The sequence below is a fragment of the Simochromis diagramma genome, unplaced genomic scaffold, assembly GCF_900408965.1.
Source record: "Simochromis diagramma unplaced genomic scaffold, fSimDia1.1 OVJJ01000816.1, whole genome shotgun sequence".
NCBI lineage: Eukaryota > Metazoa > Chordata > Actinopteri > Cichliformes > Cichlidae > Simochromis > Simochromis diagramma.
In genome coordinates this window covers 15,980,235-15,993,408 of record NW_024386908.1, presented here as the reverse complement: position 1 = coordinate 15,993,408, position 13,174 = coordinate 15,980,235, and the positions used below count along the sequence as shown (strand labels likewise).

At 39.9% G+C, this 13,174-nt stretch overlaps 1 protein-coding gene across 1 annotated transcript; it reads right to left on the bottom strand.

Annotated features, from left to right (window-relative positions):
- Positions 1-6,254: 6,254 nt before the first annotated feature.
- LOC120736147 (serine/threonine-protein kinase pim-2-like) lies at positions 6,255-9,584 on the bottom strand. Its single transcript, XM_040036134.1, has 9 exons — positions 8,922-9,584; positions 8,297-8,533; positions 8,046-8,171; positions 7,828-7,922; positions 7,642-7,689; positions 7,339-7,557; positions 7,069-7,249; positions 6,812-6,982; positions 6,255-6,722 (listed from the first exon to the last, which is right to left on the bottom strand). Exons 1-9 carry the CDS (start codon positions 8,980-8,982, stop codon positions 6,631-6,633), a joined length of 1,230 nt encoding a protein of 409 aa, XP_039892068.1. The 5' UTR covers positions 8,983-9,584; the 3' UTR covers positions 6,255-6,630.
- Between the last annotated feature and the right edge of the window lie 3,590 nt (positions 9,585-13,174).

Sequence of the window (13,174 nt, the reverse complement as noted above, 5' to 3'; positions counted from 1 at the left end):
TTCTGTCTCTCCCTCCTGCTCTGTTCCTGTGCTACTGTGAGTGTAACTACCGGCCCTCCCCCCTCTGCAGTGCAAAGCACAAGGCTCACATGCTGAGTGAAGCAGAAAAAAAAAAAGTGAGAGAGAGAGAGAGAGAGAAAGAGAGAGACCCATGGCTGGCGATAAGGATCCGGCTCGTGTCGTTCACGTCAAAGACCCGGCTCTAAGAGCCATTTCGTTAGCGACCGACACATCACTAATTGCTGCCAGAAAGTACTCGTGACAACAACCCATCTCTGAACAGTTAGAACACAGCAGATACCTCTGGTAACCACAGGTAATCATATTGGTCCAGATTAAAGATAAATAGATTATTAAACAGAGCACTGTTGGCCGAGTCTTCTCTGTCCACGAGTAAAAAGGTACTGTTTGAAAAGGTATTTGCCCCCTACCTGATAACTTAGCTTTTGTATATTTGTCACATTTGTTCTGGATTATCAAAAAAAAAAAAAAATTAAACAAAGATATCAAGAAAAATAAAATGCTATTTTTCAATCATCATTTCATTTATTAAGGGAAAAACGCTATCCAAACCAGTGAAAAAGTAATTGCCCCTTTTTGTTAAATCATGAATTAACTGTGATTAATCAAAAAATTTTGGAAAGCTAAATTCAATTTCACCACCTGATTACTACCAGACCTGTTGAATCAAGCAATCACTTAAATAGATCTTGTGAGACAAATTCAAGTACGCTAAATGATCTCATAAAGCAACACATCACACCAAATTCTAAGGCTTTGGGACTCCAGTAAACCAAAGAGAGCCATTTTCCACAAATGGAGAAAACTTGGAACAGTGCATGGTGAACCTTTCCAGAATGACCGGCCTTCCTAAATTACTCCAACAGCCCAGTGACGACTCATTCAGGAGGTCACAAAAGAACCCAGAACAACATTTAAAGAACTGCAGGCCTTAACCTGTCTCGGTTAAGGTCAGAGTTCATGATTCAACAATAAAACATTTTTTTTAAAAAGAGACTGGGCAAAAATGGCATCCATGGGAGAGTCCAAGGAGAAAGCCACTGCTGGCCAAAAGGAACACAAAGGCTAATCTCACATTTATCAAATAACACCTTGGGGATCCTTTCTGAAAATATTCTGTCGACTGATGAGACAAACGGAGCTTTCATTAAGCTTTGTTTAATATTAAGATTTGTTTGATGATCTAAAACACATGTGTCAAACTCAAGGCCCGCGGGCCACATCTGGCCCAGCGGACATTTATATCTAGCCCGCGAGATCATTTTACATAGATTTATTATTATTGTTATGCATGGCCCGGCGATATGAGGCGCTAATAACACACAAACTAAAGTTCCCATAATGCAGCGCTGCAGCCTCCTTGCTGAATGCTAGCTAGCTGGGAACATTCCCGCATCAATCAAGTCAAACTTCTGTTATTGCGAAGCTAGCCCCTCACAATGGCGAAGAGAAAATTTGATTCTGAAAACAGAGCCTTTCAGTACCGGTGGGAGGCTGAATATAGGGCTTTGGAGTTGACGTCACGCTGCAGTGCATTGTGGGATCGCGGTGCCATGTCAGTAGGCCAGAAAGCAAAACAAGCGCACAATGTTGGAGTGTTGGAATTGGGACTGCCAGAACCAAAATCAGCGCAAAAGACAAAGGGCTGTATCGCGACCGATTGCGCCCAGACGCCAAGAGACGGTACTTTGAAAAAATTGCGTGCATCGGTAATGTGGACCCGTATGAAATAAGGACGTGGAGTGGAAACCCAGACGACCACTGTGACCTCGTTGTGTGGACACAGAGAGACCTTGCTGTGATACGCATCTTCCCTGATGTGGATTTCTGGGAACCGCGTTTAAAGCAAGCACAAGACTTCTTTCTTAAAGTGTGCCTTCCTGAACTTGTTGGGAAATACTTCTCCAAACAACGTGCTGCTCTAAATAGCCTGTAATGTTTCATTTTGTGGTTCAAGATTGATGCCAGCTGTGTGTTGGCATGTAAATAGTTTGCATTTCATTTTTATGTACTTGCTAAGTACATGTGAACAGATCAAGAATAAAAAAACAAACAAACAAATATACTATTCTTTTCTGTTTTATTGAAACTACTTCACACAAAGTACAATTATTTACAATGAACTACACATGCAACACAACAGCTTTATGAATACTCAACAAGAGCAAGTTTCATTTGGCCCTGGTTTGACAACCACACTGGGGCACATATTCACCAAAACACAGCAAACAAGCAAACAAGCAAGTCTTTTTGCACTTTGACATTTGTTTTACTTTTCAGATCTGTAACCTATAACTTTTATACTGTATGTGTTTTGATCATAGGAGTCTACGGGGACTTACTTTTAGCACGTTTAGCAGTTGATGTTGGCTTCTTTTTTCAGTACTGGAGCTTCCTGCTCATTGAAGACTTTTCTAAAAGGAAATGCTTAATCCAAAATGGCGTTTTAAGGGCTTGGATTAATGTCAATTTCAGCAAATATTCTTTCTTATGTTAAAAGAACATGGATCTCTGTCAGTGATAACTTCTGACTTTATAACTCAAATTTTAAGAGAGAGCTTCACTGCTAAGCTCTCATCTGTGTGGGGTTCAAATCCCTTATTCAGATTAAGATTTTATGTGACATTACATTGGCAAAAATTAAATTTACTTGAATAATGTGAGTATTGGAGTAAGTACTTGAGTAATTTTTGAATAACTTTAATTTTGTAATGTGCATATTTTATGAATAATGATGTTTCAATACTTTAATCCACTGAATAAGTAAGAATTAGACTTAATAATCTTTTTACTTTAAAAAGGGAAATTGTGTACAATCTTTTATTCTCCAAAATGCACATAATAAAAATGTTTTGGGGAATGTATATGCTTTTTAAAAACCAATTGCTTCTTACCTGATGCATGCTATAACTTTCAGCAAAACTGAACTAAAACTTGTTAACAAGCTTACCAAATAAGAAATGTTTTGTGAATTTTCTTTGCAGAGCGACTGGAAAGCCAGCTGTTATCAAAGCCCACATGCCCTAAAAAGGAGGGCGCGCTGGCCAGTAATGAGTTCATCACTAAGTTTAAGATAAGAGTTGATCAGAATAGACGCGATGATGAAAGTCTGGAGCATCAGTTGGAGGCTGCCAACCTGTCTGATGAATCGTTCCAGGCCCAGACAGAAGTCAACAGACAAATATGATCACAGACATTTTAAAAACGCGAGTTGAGAGTTAAGGGGGAAAAATATTGTAATAAGTATATATTTGAATTGCACACTAAGATATAAAGTGATGGCAGCGAGCACAGTGTTGCAGGATTTAATTAAAAACACATCTGACTAAGACCAACTGAAATTTAGCGTTGTGTATAATAAAGTTTATTCGCGATTAATAAAACAAATCTGTAATATTTTTCTTTCTCTTTTGTCCATTTGAATCTCGCTACAGCTTAAATAAAAGAAAAGAATGTGTTTTGAATAAATTAAACTCTATTCTCTTTTTTTTTTTTTTTTTTTTTTTTTTGCCTGCCCCGTTTGGCTCTTTTGCCATCAGAATTATTGTCTAAAGGCGAGGAAGGATGCCCAACGGATTTACTTTACCAAATTGACCATCCCAGCCTTGCCATAATGGTCCATTTGATTCACCTTTTATTGTTTCTTTTATTTTCATTTGCTGAATACGGGACAGACTTGACTGAGGGAAAGAAGGGGAGAAAGAAAGAGGGAAAGAAAAACAGCTGAGAAGAGGGACGGGGGAGAAGGGCAAAAAACAAAAACCAACAGAACAAGCAGAGAAAAGAAAATGCATATATCGATCACCTGGATCACCTGTTGAGAAAGAAAAAAGAAAACAAGCAGAAGAGAACGAGAGTAATAGAATAAACAACATCACAATGATATATGGGAATATGACAGTAAATACTAAATATTAAACATTATTGTGCAGCACATAAGATCAACAGCACACAGTGTGCTTTGAGGTAGGAGCCAAAAAGGGTGTAGTTTGTGTGTGTGATCACCCGTGTGTACACCTGTGAGCATGGACGCGCTTGTATTTAAAAGGTTCCTTCATGTAATGATCTGCTAGAGGGTGTGGGGGGGCCACTGCCCCATCCTCCAGGGCATGAAGCAGGTATGGAGGAGATCTAAACTCCAGACATCCAGAGGCCCTCAGAACACAAGAGACCAAGGAAGACCAACAGAGGGGCAGCCGCGCCACTGTCCCAGAAAGAGCTGAGGAGAGTCCCAGATGAGGGCTCACTCAGCAGCCGCGGAGCAGAAGCCAGGGGGGGTTGCAGTGACGCGCCCGTGAGCTCCGCCGGCAGCCAGCTGTGCCTGAGTGACCGAGCCCCAGGCCGAGGGGCCGGGGGCACCCCACCTCCGGAGTGGCCTGAGCGAGCCCCAAGCTCCAGGCCCCGATAAGCGGCCGCCAAGGAGTGAGCCGGTGCGTACCTGGACGCCCATCCCCGGACACAAAGAACCACCAATGCACCGATGTCTGAGGGCGTCTGCCACTGGCAGGGGAAGTGGTGGGGGGAGATAGGCCTCCAAACCTTGGAGGGCCTGAGATGTCCCCAGAGAGGTGGCGCCTGATACCCAACCTGACATATAGACATAGAAATACAGGCACACACAGATACAAACATCCATTCCCACCCTCATGCTCTCATATGCACTTACTCCACACTCACCCAACGTGGAGACAGACATAAAGAGACGCTGTACACACGATCACACTCCCCAAGCGTACTCTACGAACCGGGTCTAGGTACCCTTGCCCCTGGAGGGGGGGGAACTGCACCCAGGTGGTGTTACCCTTTTCCCTGCGGTGGGATTAAACTCTATTCTCTCTTTTTCTTTTCTTTCTTTTTTTCTTGGTGGGTTTTCATTTGCAATCAAACGCAACATTATACAATTATATAGTATAGTAAGAAATATCCTTTAACTTAATTTAGTATTTGTTTTTTCATTTTTGTTTTTATTGTTTCCCCTTCAGTTTTGTGCTTATAACATGTTCTAATCTGACATATTATGCAGTAAATTATTTTTGCAATAACTTAACAGGCCATTGTGGGAGCCAACATTCACTTATCAAAGACATATTTGTATATTCTGTGGGCTGCTTTATGGTTGTGTCATTTAGAAACATAAGTCACAACAGATTTCCACTGGAGAGTACTTAAAAATGTATTTTTATGTAAAGATATTTTAATAACTACTATACTAAGAGAGAACCTATTGTTACATGGATTAATTGTACAAACTGTAGAGAAATAAGTTTAAGCGTGCAACTTTTTATTCATTTTTAACTGTATTAATGTTTTTATGTTGATACAGCCGCCTCATATCTGTTTCCTCAGTGTTTTTTAAACCATGTACTCCATCTATGAGTAAGAACATGAATAAATTCCTTTCCAAATTTGTAGTTCTTTTTTCCAACTGTTTTTAGTATATATGTAACATTTCTTTACACACAAATGCAGGTATTCTTTTGCACCAAGACGTTAAAGAAATGCTAAGAAAAAATGAAAATACTACGTTGCAACCTGTGTGTGTGTGTATATATATCTGTATCTATATAGATACAGATATATATGTGTATTCGTACCCTTTTTTCATCATCTAGTTTCCTGTGCCAGATCTGATCCACTGAGGCAGACATGTAAAAAAACATGAACTAAAGCATATTTCTGTATATAAACAGGACTTTAAATCTTTATCAACAGCTACTTTAGAGGAAATTCTTCAATAAACTGCAACCAAAGGCTGAACTCAGAGGACAAAACCCAACCTGTTATAAATAGTGTGACAGCAAACTTTCTCTTGTGTAAAGTTACAAATAGGAGTAATTATCCACAGGAGCTTTTATAAATAATGAAGTTATAATTCGTCCTGTAGAAATTGTACATTTAAGCTATATAGTTCCCTCTGTGATAACTCTGCTATGAATGCCTCTTATTAACTGTAATGCTTTTACAACCCACTATGAGCAAACACTCAGCAACAGTGGGAAGGAAAAACTCCCTTCTTGAAGGAAAAAACCTCTGGTAGAACCAGGAAATCTGTCTAAACTAGTTGGGGGTTAGAGCAACAGATGCAAGTCTTCAGATCATTTGCAGTGTGACTGTCTTTGTGCACACTTTAACCTGATTCAGTTTTCTTATTTGTCAAAATGCACCATGGGTGAAAACAAAACAAAAAAACAAAACAAAACAAAATAGTAATGAAGGAGAATCCTCAGCAAAGATGAATTAAACAAGTTTTATTTTGATCAAATTTTACTTTAAGTAAAACACATCTTTATTTGATGACTTTAATGTCATCAAATAAAGACAGTTTTGATGGAGCTCCTGACCCAGCCCAAGCTCTCTATGAAGACGAGGAAAAACTCCCCAGGGGGCCAGATCGATGGGAAGAAACCTCGGGAAAGCCCATTCAAAGAGAGATCCCCTTTCCTGGGATGGCTGGGGGGGTTACAGGAGCTCCAAAAAGGCTAAATTTTTATTTATTTATTTTTTAAGATCGACCCATCCTATCTATTCCTGTCCAACAGAAAAAAGAAAGGAAGTTACTACAATGTATCACACTTGCATGATAAGGTGTGAATTGTGTGTTTGTGTGTGTTATCTTAGCCAGGGGTGAAGCTGGAGCTCCTCCAGTGTTGGGCGCTTCTCCGGGGCTGTAGTTAAACATGCCTCCAAGAAATTCCGGCAATCTTGAAAGAAAGAAAAGATCAAAAAGATGAAGATGATAGTTCTAGTGATCCAAGGCATCAGTGAATCTGGAAGTGTGAAGTTTTCTTACCTGTGGACAGACGCTTTTTGATGCTCAGTTTCTTTGCGAGGAACCTCTCGGTACTGAAGTCCCGTGCATGAAGCGCTTCATACAACACCACTCCCATTTGCCACACCGTGGTGGGTCCACACCTGTAGCAGCTCCTCCTGTACCACTCGGGAGGGGTGTGAAGAGGAGTGCCTAACAAACAGACACAATTACAATTTCTTCTAAAACAAAAGACATAAATTGTTACATCTGTGAAAAGCAGGAGCAGAATATGTTACCATAGAAGACGCGATACAGAGATCGCCGTTTAACAAAGCAGCTCAGTCCAAAGTCGATGATGCGAACTCGAGGCACATCTGAGCCGGTCTCAATCAGAATGTTTTCTCCCTTGATGTCCCGATGAAAGATGTGTTTATCCTCAAGTTCCTTTACAGCATCAACTAGTTGCTTCAGAATGACCTGGAAAAGATGAAAAACACAATAATGAGTTAATGCTTTTCTGCCTTGATTGAATGCTGTACAGTCCAAGGCTCTCCCAGTCAACCTACCTTGGCCTTGTCCTCTGGTAAAGTCCTTCCATTTTCTGCTTTGTATTTTTGCAGGTCCACAGCGGGGACAGGTCTCTCCAGCACCAGGATCAGCTCTTTGCCAAGGTCGAACCACTCCAGCAAGGACACAGGTGCTGATATTCCCACTGACCCTTCTGCTTCACCTGCAAGTTTAAGCATAATGGCCACTTCCACCGAGAGCTTCTTCCCGCTTTCATCCTGAAATATTACAACAAAGTGGATGATGAGGAACGCCGCATTCAATCCAGTAATGTAAAACTGATTCAAGCGTTGGACGCTTACCGCCACTTTGCAGTAGACTTTATTTTTGGGAATGTGTTTGATGGCAACCTAAAAGACACAGAGCATTGGTGAGCATTTCCTCAGTATGACATAATGAAAGGTGGAAACACAGCAGACGTCTCAGTTTACGATATTATCCATTATCTGCGTTACTGCCTGTCTTACTACCATCATCTGAACACTTACTGGAAAACGATCTTCTATCCGGTAGCCCGCAAACACTGCTCCGCAGCCTCCTTCTCCGAGCTGGTGCTCCTCCACATATCTGGCTTGGAATTCACCTGAACAGACAAAACAGCAAATCTTGTTTTATTACAGCTGTGACACAAATTACTCTCCTCTGTAGCCTAAATGTTCCTTTTGCCCTTCCCCTGAATATAAAACCCAAGCTGCTTGCTACTTACGTTTTTGGTCTGCCACTGATTTTTTGCCCTGGTCCACATTCCTTTTTTTTTTCTTGGGTGGCTCTCTGTTGTCTCCCGTGGCCTTTCTTTTGCCATTTTTTGCACACACCTGTTTGTTGTTCAAGTCTGGAGCTGTGGAAAACACCAAAAGCACATCAGCTCACTGGATGATAGACACAAACACTAAACACCAACATCTTAAACCTAGCAACCACACTTAATCTACCCCTTTATTCAACTAATTAGCCTACCTTTACCAGAGTCCAACAAGGAGGATGCTTGCTCCTTGTCACCGCTCATATGATCAAGCAGTTTAGCCCTCTTTGCTTTCTTTGTTGTGCCCTCTTCATCTTGCACAACCTTGCGTTTCACTCCTTTGACCACATCTGCGCTGGTGGAAGGACCAGCCTGGTCAGCGACCCTCCTCCTTTTTATTGGGGTCGTCTTTTCAGGACTGGCCTTTCTTTTAGCAGTCCTGCTCTTACGATCTATAAACGACAACAACACAGTGGTGAAAAAGAGTCCCCGACATCAGGACTGGAAGCAGTTTGATGGCAAAGAATTTGAAATTGCTTTTGCTTAAATTATCACAAGTTTATTCTTGGGATAAAAAAACTGACCAGTGCGAATTGATTCTAGGTTCACTAAGTCTTAGATCTTGATGACACTTGTTGGTCTGTTTTTACTGTTGAGTCCAAGAATAAACTTATTACATTATTTTACCAAAAGACCGGTAACCTTTCTTTGATTAGACATCTTGTATTAAAGCTATTTTCAATCAAACATATGATTCAATTGCTCTAAAAATGATTCACACAGTGTCAACATTTCTAGGATTTGTATTTTACCAGGATTTGATTTTATTATTTTACTTACCTTGATCTCCTGAATCTCTCTTATCGCCTGGAGTGGTCATTTTTCTTGTTTCCTCTTTCATTGTAATTTCGGAGACCCTTTAAAATCGAAAATGTAAACCGTAATGAGTTAATACTGACTTAATATTCCTTCAAATGTGCACCTTTCAAATGCTTGACTTTTCTAACTGAATTCTGTAAGTGAGCTTTATAAGTAAACTGGAAACTACGGCAACACAACATAGAATCTTGCCTTTCAGTGACTTCACTGACTGCCAGCAGTTCAAAGTAGTTTACAGAAAAACACTGGCAGACAAAGCCATAATATTTCATATGATTCAATCATTTCATATCAATTAAACAGTTTCTTTCATTATCTTTCATCATTTGTATAAAGACCTCATGTATGGATGACAGTATGAAGATTTGTGGTTGACCACACACTAATAAACACAGTGTCAGCTACATTGTCATCTGATTTAAAGTATTTATTATGTACATTTAACTGTCATGGTACTGAGTCTGTGACCCAGTGTTTTGTGTTTGTTCATTTATATTCATTGATTATTCTTATGTATGTTTTTGGTTCTCTTTATTGTTTTCTTCTTGTGTTATATTCTTAGGCTTTAGGTTTCTGTTACTTTGCCTTGCCCCTGTGTCCCACGTGTCATGTCTAGTCACTCTTGTTTCCACAATTACATATAAATTAAAATATGAAAACAAAAAGAAGATGCATATTCTCTGTCATATGGGCCTGCATGAATAAACTTTCTCAATCCTTTATCATCCGCAACTGAAAATAGTCGTGGATGATCACTATACCTTTCTAATGTGATGTTGTTGTCCCTGGCTTTCTTTCTGTCTCTCCCTCCTGCTCTGTTCCAGAGTGTTCTCACTCCCGAGGCGTAACATGTCGACGTTTTGTCACGTCCAGCGGCGTTCCTGAGGAACACGAAAGGAGACCTTCGGCGTTCTTATGGTACGCGGCGGGTTATGGCTGGAATCCAGTGCAATGACGCTCCCGCGGTAGTAGACGTTCCAGCCCTGTATTCCAGCCCTAAACCTAACCTTATCCCTAGCCCTGACCATAACCTTATTCCTGACCTTAACCAGGACTTTAATGATGTTAAATAGCGTGTTTCTAAGCGATTTGAAGAAAAAGAGCGAACATGTGTAGGTTCAGTCCAGACGGTTCTCATATTTCCTCTTTTTCCGAGGTCGTCATTTAGGAACGTGGTGGGTAGCCGAAAACGTAATATGGTGACGATTTGTCACCTAGCGTAAAATGTTACGCTTTGGGAGTGAGAACGGGTTGCCTGTTCCTGTGCTACTGTGAGTGTAACTACTGCCCCTCCCCCCTCTGCAGGGCAAAGCACAAGGCTCGCATGCTGAGTGAAGCAGAAAAAAAAAGTGAGAGAGAGAGAGAGACCCATGGCTGGCGATAAGGAACCGGCTCGTGTCGTTCACGTCAAAGACCCGGCTCTAAGAGCCATTTCGTTAGCGACCGACACATCACTAATTGCTGCCAGAAAGTACTCGTGACAACAACCCATCTCTGAACAGTTAGAACACAGCAGATACCTCTGGTAACCACAGGTAATCATATTGGTCCAGATTAAAGATAAATAGATTATTAAACAGAGCACTGTTGGCCGAGTCTTCTCTGTCCACGAGTAAAAAGGTACTGTTTGAAAAGGTATTTGCCCCCTACCTGATAACTTAGCTTTTGCATATCTGTCACGTTTGTTCTGGATTATCAAAAAATAAATAAATTAAACAAAGATATCAAGAAAAATAAAATGCTATTTTTCAATCATCATTTCATTTATTAAGGGAAAAACGCTATCCAAACCAGCGAAAAGTAATTGCCCCTTTTTGTTAAATCATGAATTAACTGTGATTAATCAAAAAATTTTGGAAAGCTAAATTCAATTTCACCACCTGATTACTACCAGACCTGTTGAATCAAGCAATCACTTAAATAGATCTTGTGAGACAAATTCAAGTACGCTAAATGATCTCATAAAGCAACACATCACACCAAATTCTAAGGCTTTGGGACTCCAGTAAACCAAAGAGAGCCATTTTCCACAAATGGAGAAAACTTGGAACAGTGGTGAACCTTTCCAGAATGACCGGCCTTCCTAAATTACTCCAACAGCCCAGTGACGACTCATTCAGGAGGTCACAAAAGAACCCAGAACAACATTTAAAGAACTGCAGGCCTTAACCTGTCTCGGTTAAGGTCAGAGTTCATGATTCAACAATAAAACATTTTTTTTAAAAAGAGACTGGGCAAAAATGGTATCCATGGGAGAGTCCAAGGAGAAAGCCACTGCCGGCCAAAAGGAACACAAAGGCTAATCTCACATTTATCAAATAACACCTTGGGGATCCGTTTGACTGATGAGACAAACGGAGCTTTCATTAAGCTTTGTTTAATATTAAGATTTGTTTGATGATCTAAAACACATGTGTCAAACTCCCCGGACACAAAGAACCACCAATGCACCGATATCTGAGGGAGTCCGCCACTGGCAGGGGAAGTGGTGGGGGAAGAAAGGCCTCCAAACCTTGGAGGGCCTGAGATGTCCCCAGAGAGGTGGCGTCTGATACCCAACCTGACATATAGACACAGACATACAGGCACACACAGACACAAACATCCATTCCCACCCTCATGCTCTCATATGCACTTACTCCACACTCAACCAACGTGGAGACAGACATAAAGAGACGCTGTACACACGATCACACTCCCCAAGCGTACTCTACGAACCGGGTCTAGGTACCCTTGCCCCTGGAGGGGGGAACTGCAACCAGACCCAGGTGGTGTTACCCTTTTCCCTGCAGTGGGATTAAACTCTATTCTCTCTTTTTCTTTTCTTTCTTTTTTTCTTGGTGGGTTTTCATTTGCAATCAAACGCAACATTATACAATTATATAGTAAGAAATATCCTTTAACTTAATTTAGTATTTGTTTTTTCATTTTTGTTTTTATTGTTTCCCCTTCAGTTTTGTGCTTATAACATGTTCTAATCTGACATATTATGCAGTAAATTATTTTTGCAATAACTTAACAGGCCATTGTGGGAGCCAACATTCACTTATCAAAGACATATTTGTATATTCTGTGGGCTGCTTTATGGTTGTGTCATTTAGAAACATAAGTCACAACAGATTTCCACTGGAGAGTACTTAAAAATGTATTTTTATGTAAAGATATTTTAATAACTACTATACTAAGAGAGAACCTATTGTTACATGGATTAATTGTACAAACTGTAGAGAAATAAGTTTAAGCGTGCAACTTTTTATTCATTTTTAACTGTATTAATGTTTTTATGTTGATACAGCCGCCTCATATCTGTTTCCTCAGTGTTTTTTAAACCATGTACTCCATCTATGAGTAAGAACATGAATAAATTCCTTTCCAAATTTCTAGTTCTTTTTTCCAACTGTTTTTAGTATATATGTAACATTTCTTTACACACAAATGCAGGTATTCTTTTGCACCAAGACGTTAAAGAAATGCTAAGAAAAAATGAAAATACTACGTTGCAACCTGTGTGTGTGTGTGTATATATATCTGTATCTATATAGATACAGATATATATGTGTATTCGTACCCTTTTTTCATCATCTAGTTTCCTGTGCCAGATCTGATCCACTGAGGCAGACATGTAAAAAAACATGAACTAAAGCATATTTCTGTATATAAACAGGACTTTAAATCTTTATCAACAGCTACTTTAGAGGAAATTCTTCAATAAACTGCAACCAAAGGCTGAACTCAGAGGACAAAACCCAACCTGTTATAAATAGTGTGACAGCAAACTTTCTCTTATGTAAAGTTACAAATAGGAGTAATTATCCACAGGAGCTTTTATACATAATGAAGTTATAATTCGTCCTGTAGAAATTGTACATTTAAGCTATATAGTTCCCTCTGTGATAACTCTGTTTTGAATGCCTCTTATTAACTTTTATGCTTTTACAACCCACTATGAGCAAACACTCAGCAACAGTGGGAAGGAAAAACTCCCTTCTTGAAGGAAAAAACCTCTGGTAGAACCAGGAAGTCTGTCTAAACTAGTTGGGGGTTAGAGCAACAGATGCAAGTCTTCAGATCATTTGCAGTGTGACTGTCTTTGTGCACACTTTAACCTGATTCAGTTTTCTTATTTGTCAAAATGCACCATGGGTAAAAACAAAACAAAAAAAACAAAACAAAACAAAATAGTAATGAAGGAGAATCCTCAGCAAAGATGAATT

Bases quoted from the DNA above. Each gene is read 5' to 3' on its own strand.
- LOC120736147 (XM_040036134.1), bottom strand. From the start codon at position 8,982: ATGAAAGAGGAAACAAGAAAAATGACCACTCCAGGCGATAAGAGAGAT. The intron at 8,172-8,296 runs GTAGGCTAATTA...CCACAGCTCCAG, and splicing joins CTTGTTGGACTCTGGTAAAG to ACTTGAACAACAAACAGGTG. The intron at 6,983-7,068 runs GTAACATATTCT...TCTGTTTGTTAG, and splicing joins TCTGTATCGCGTCTTCTATG to GCACTCCTCTTCACACCCCT.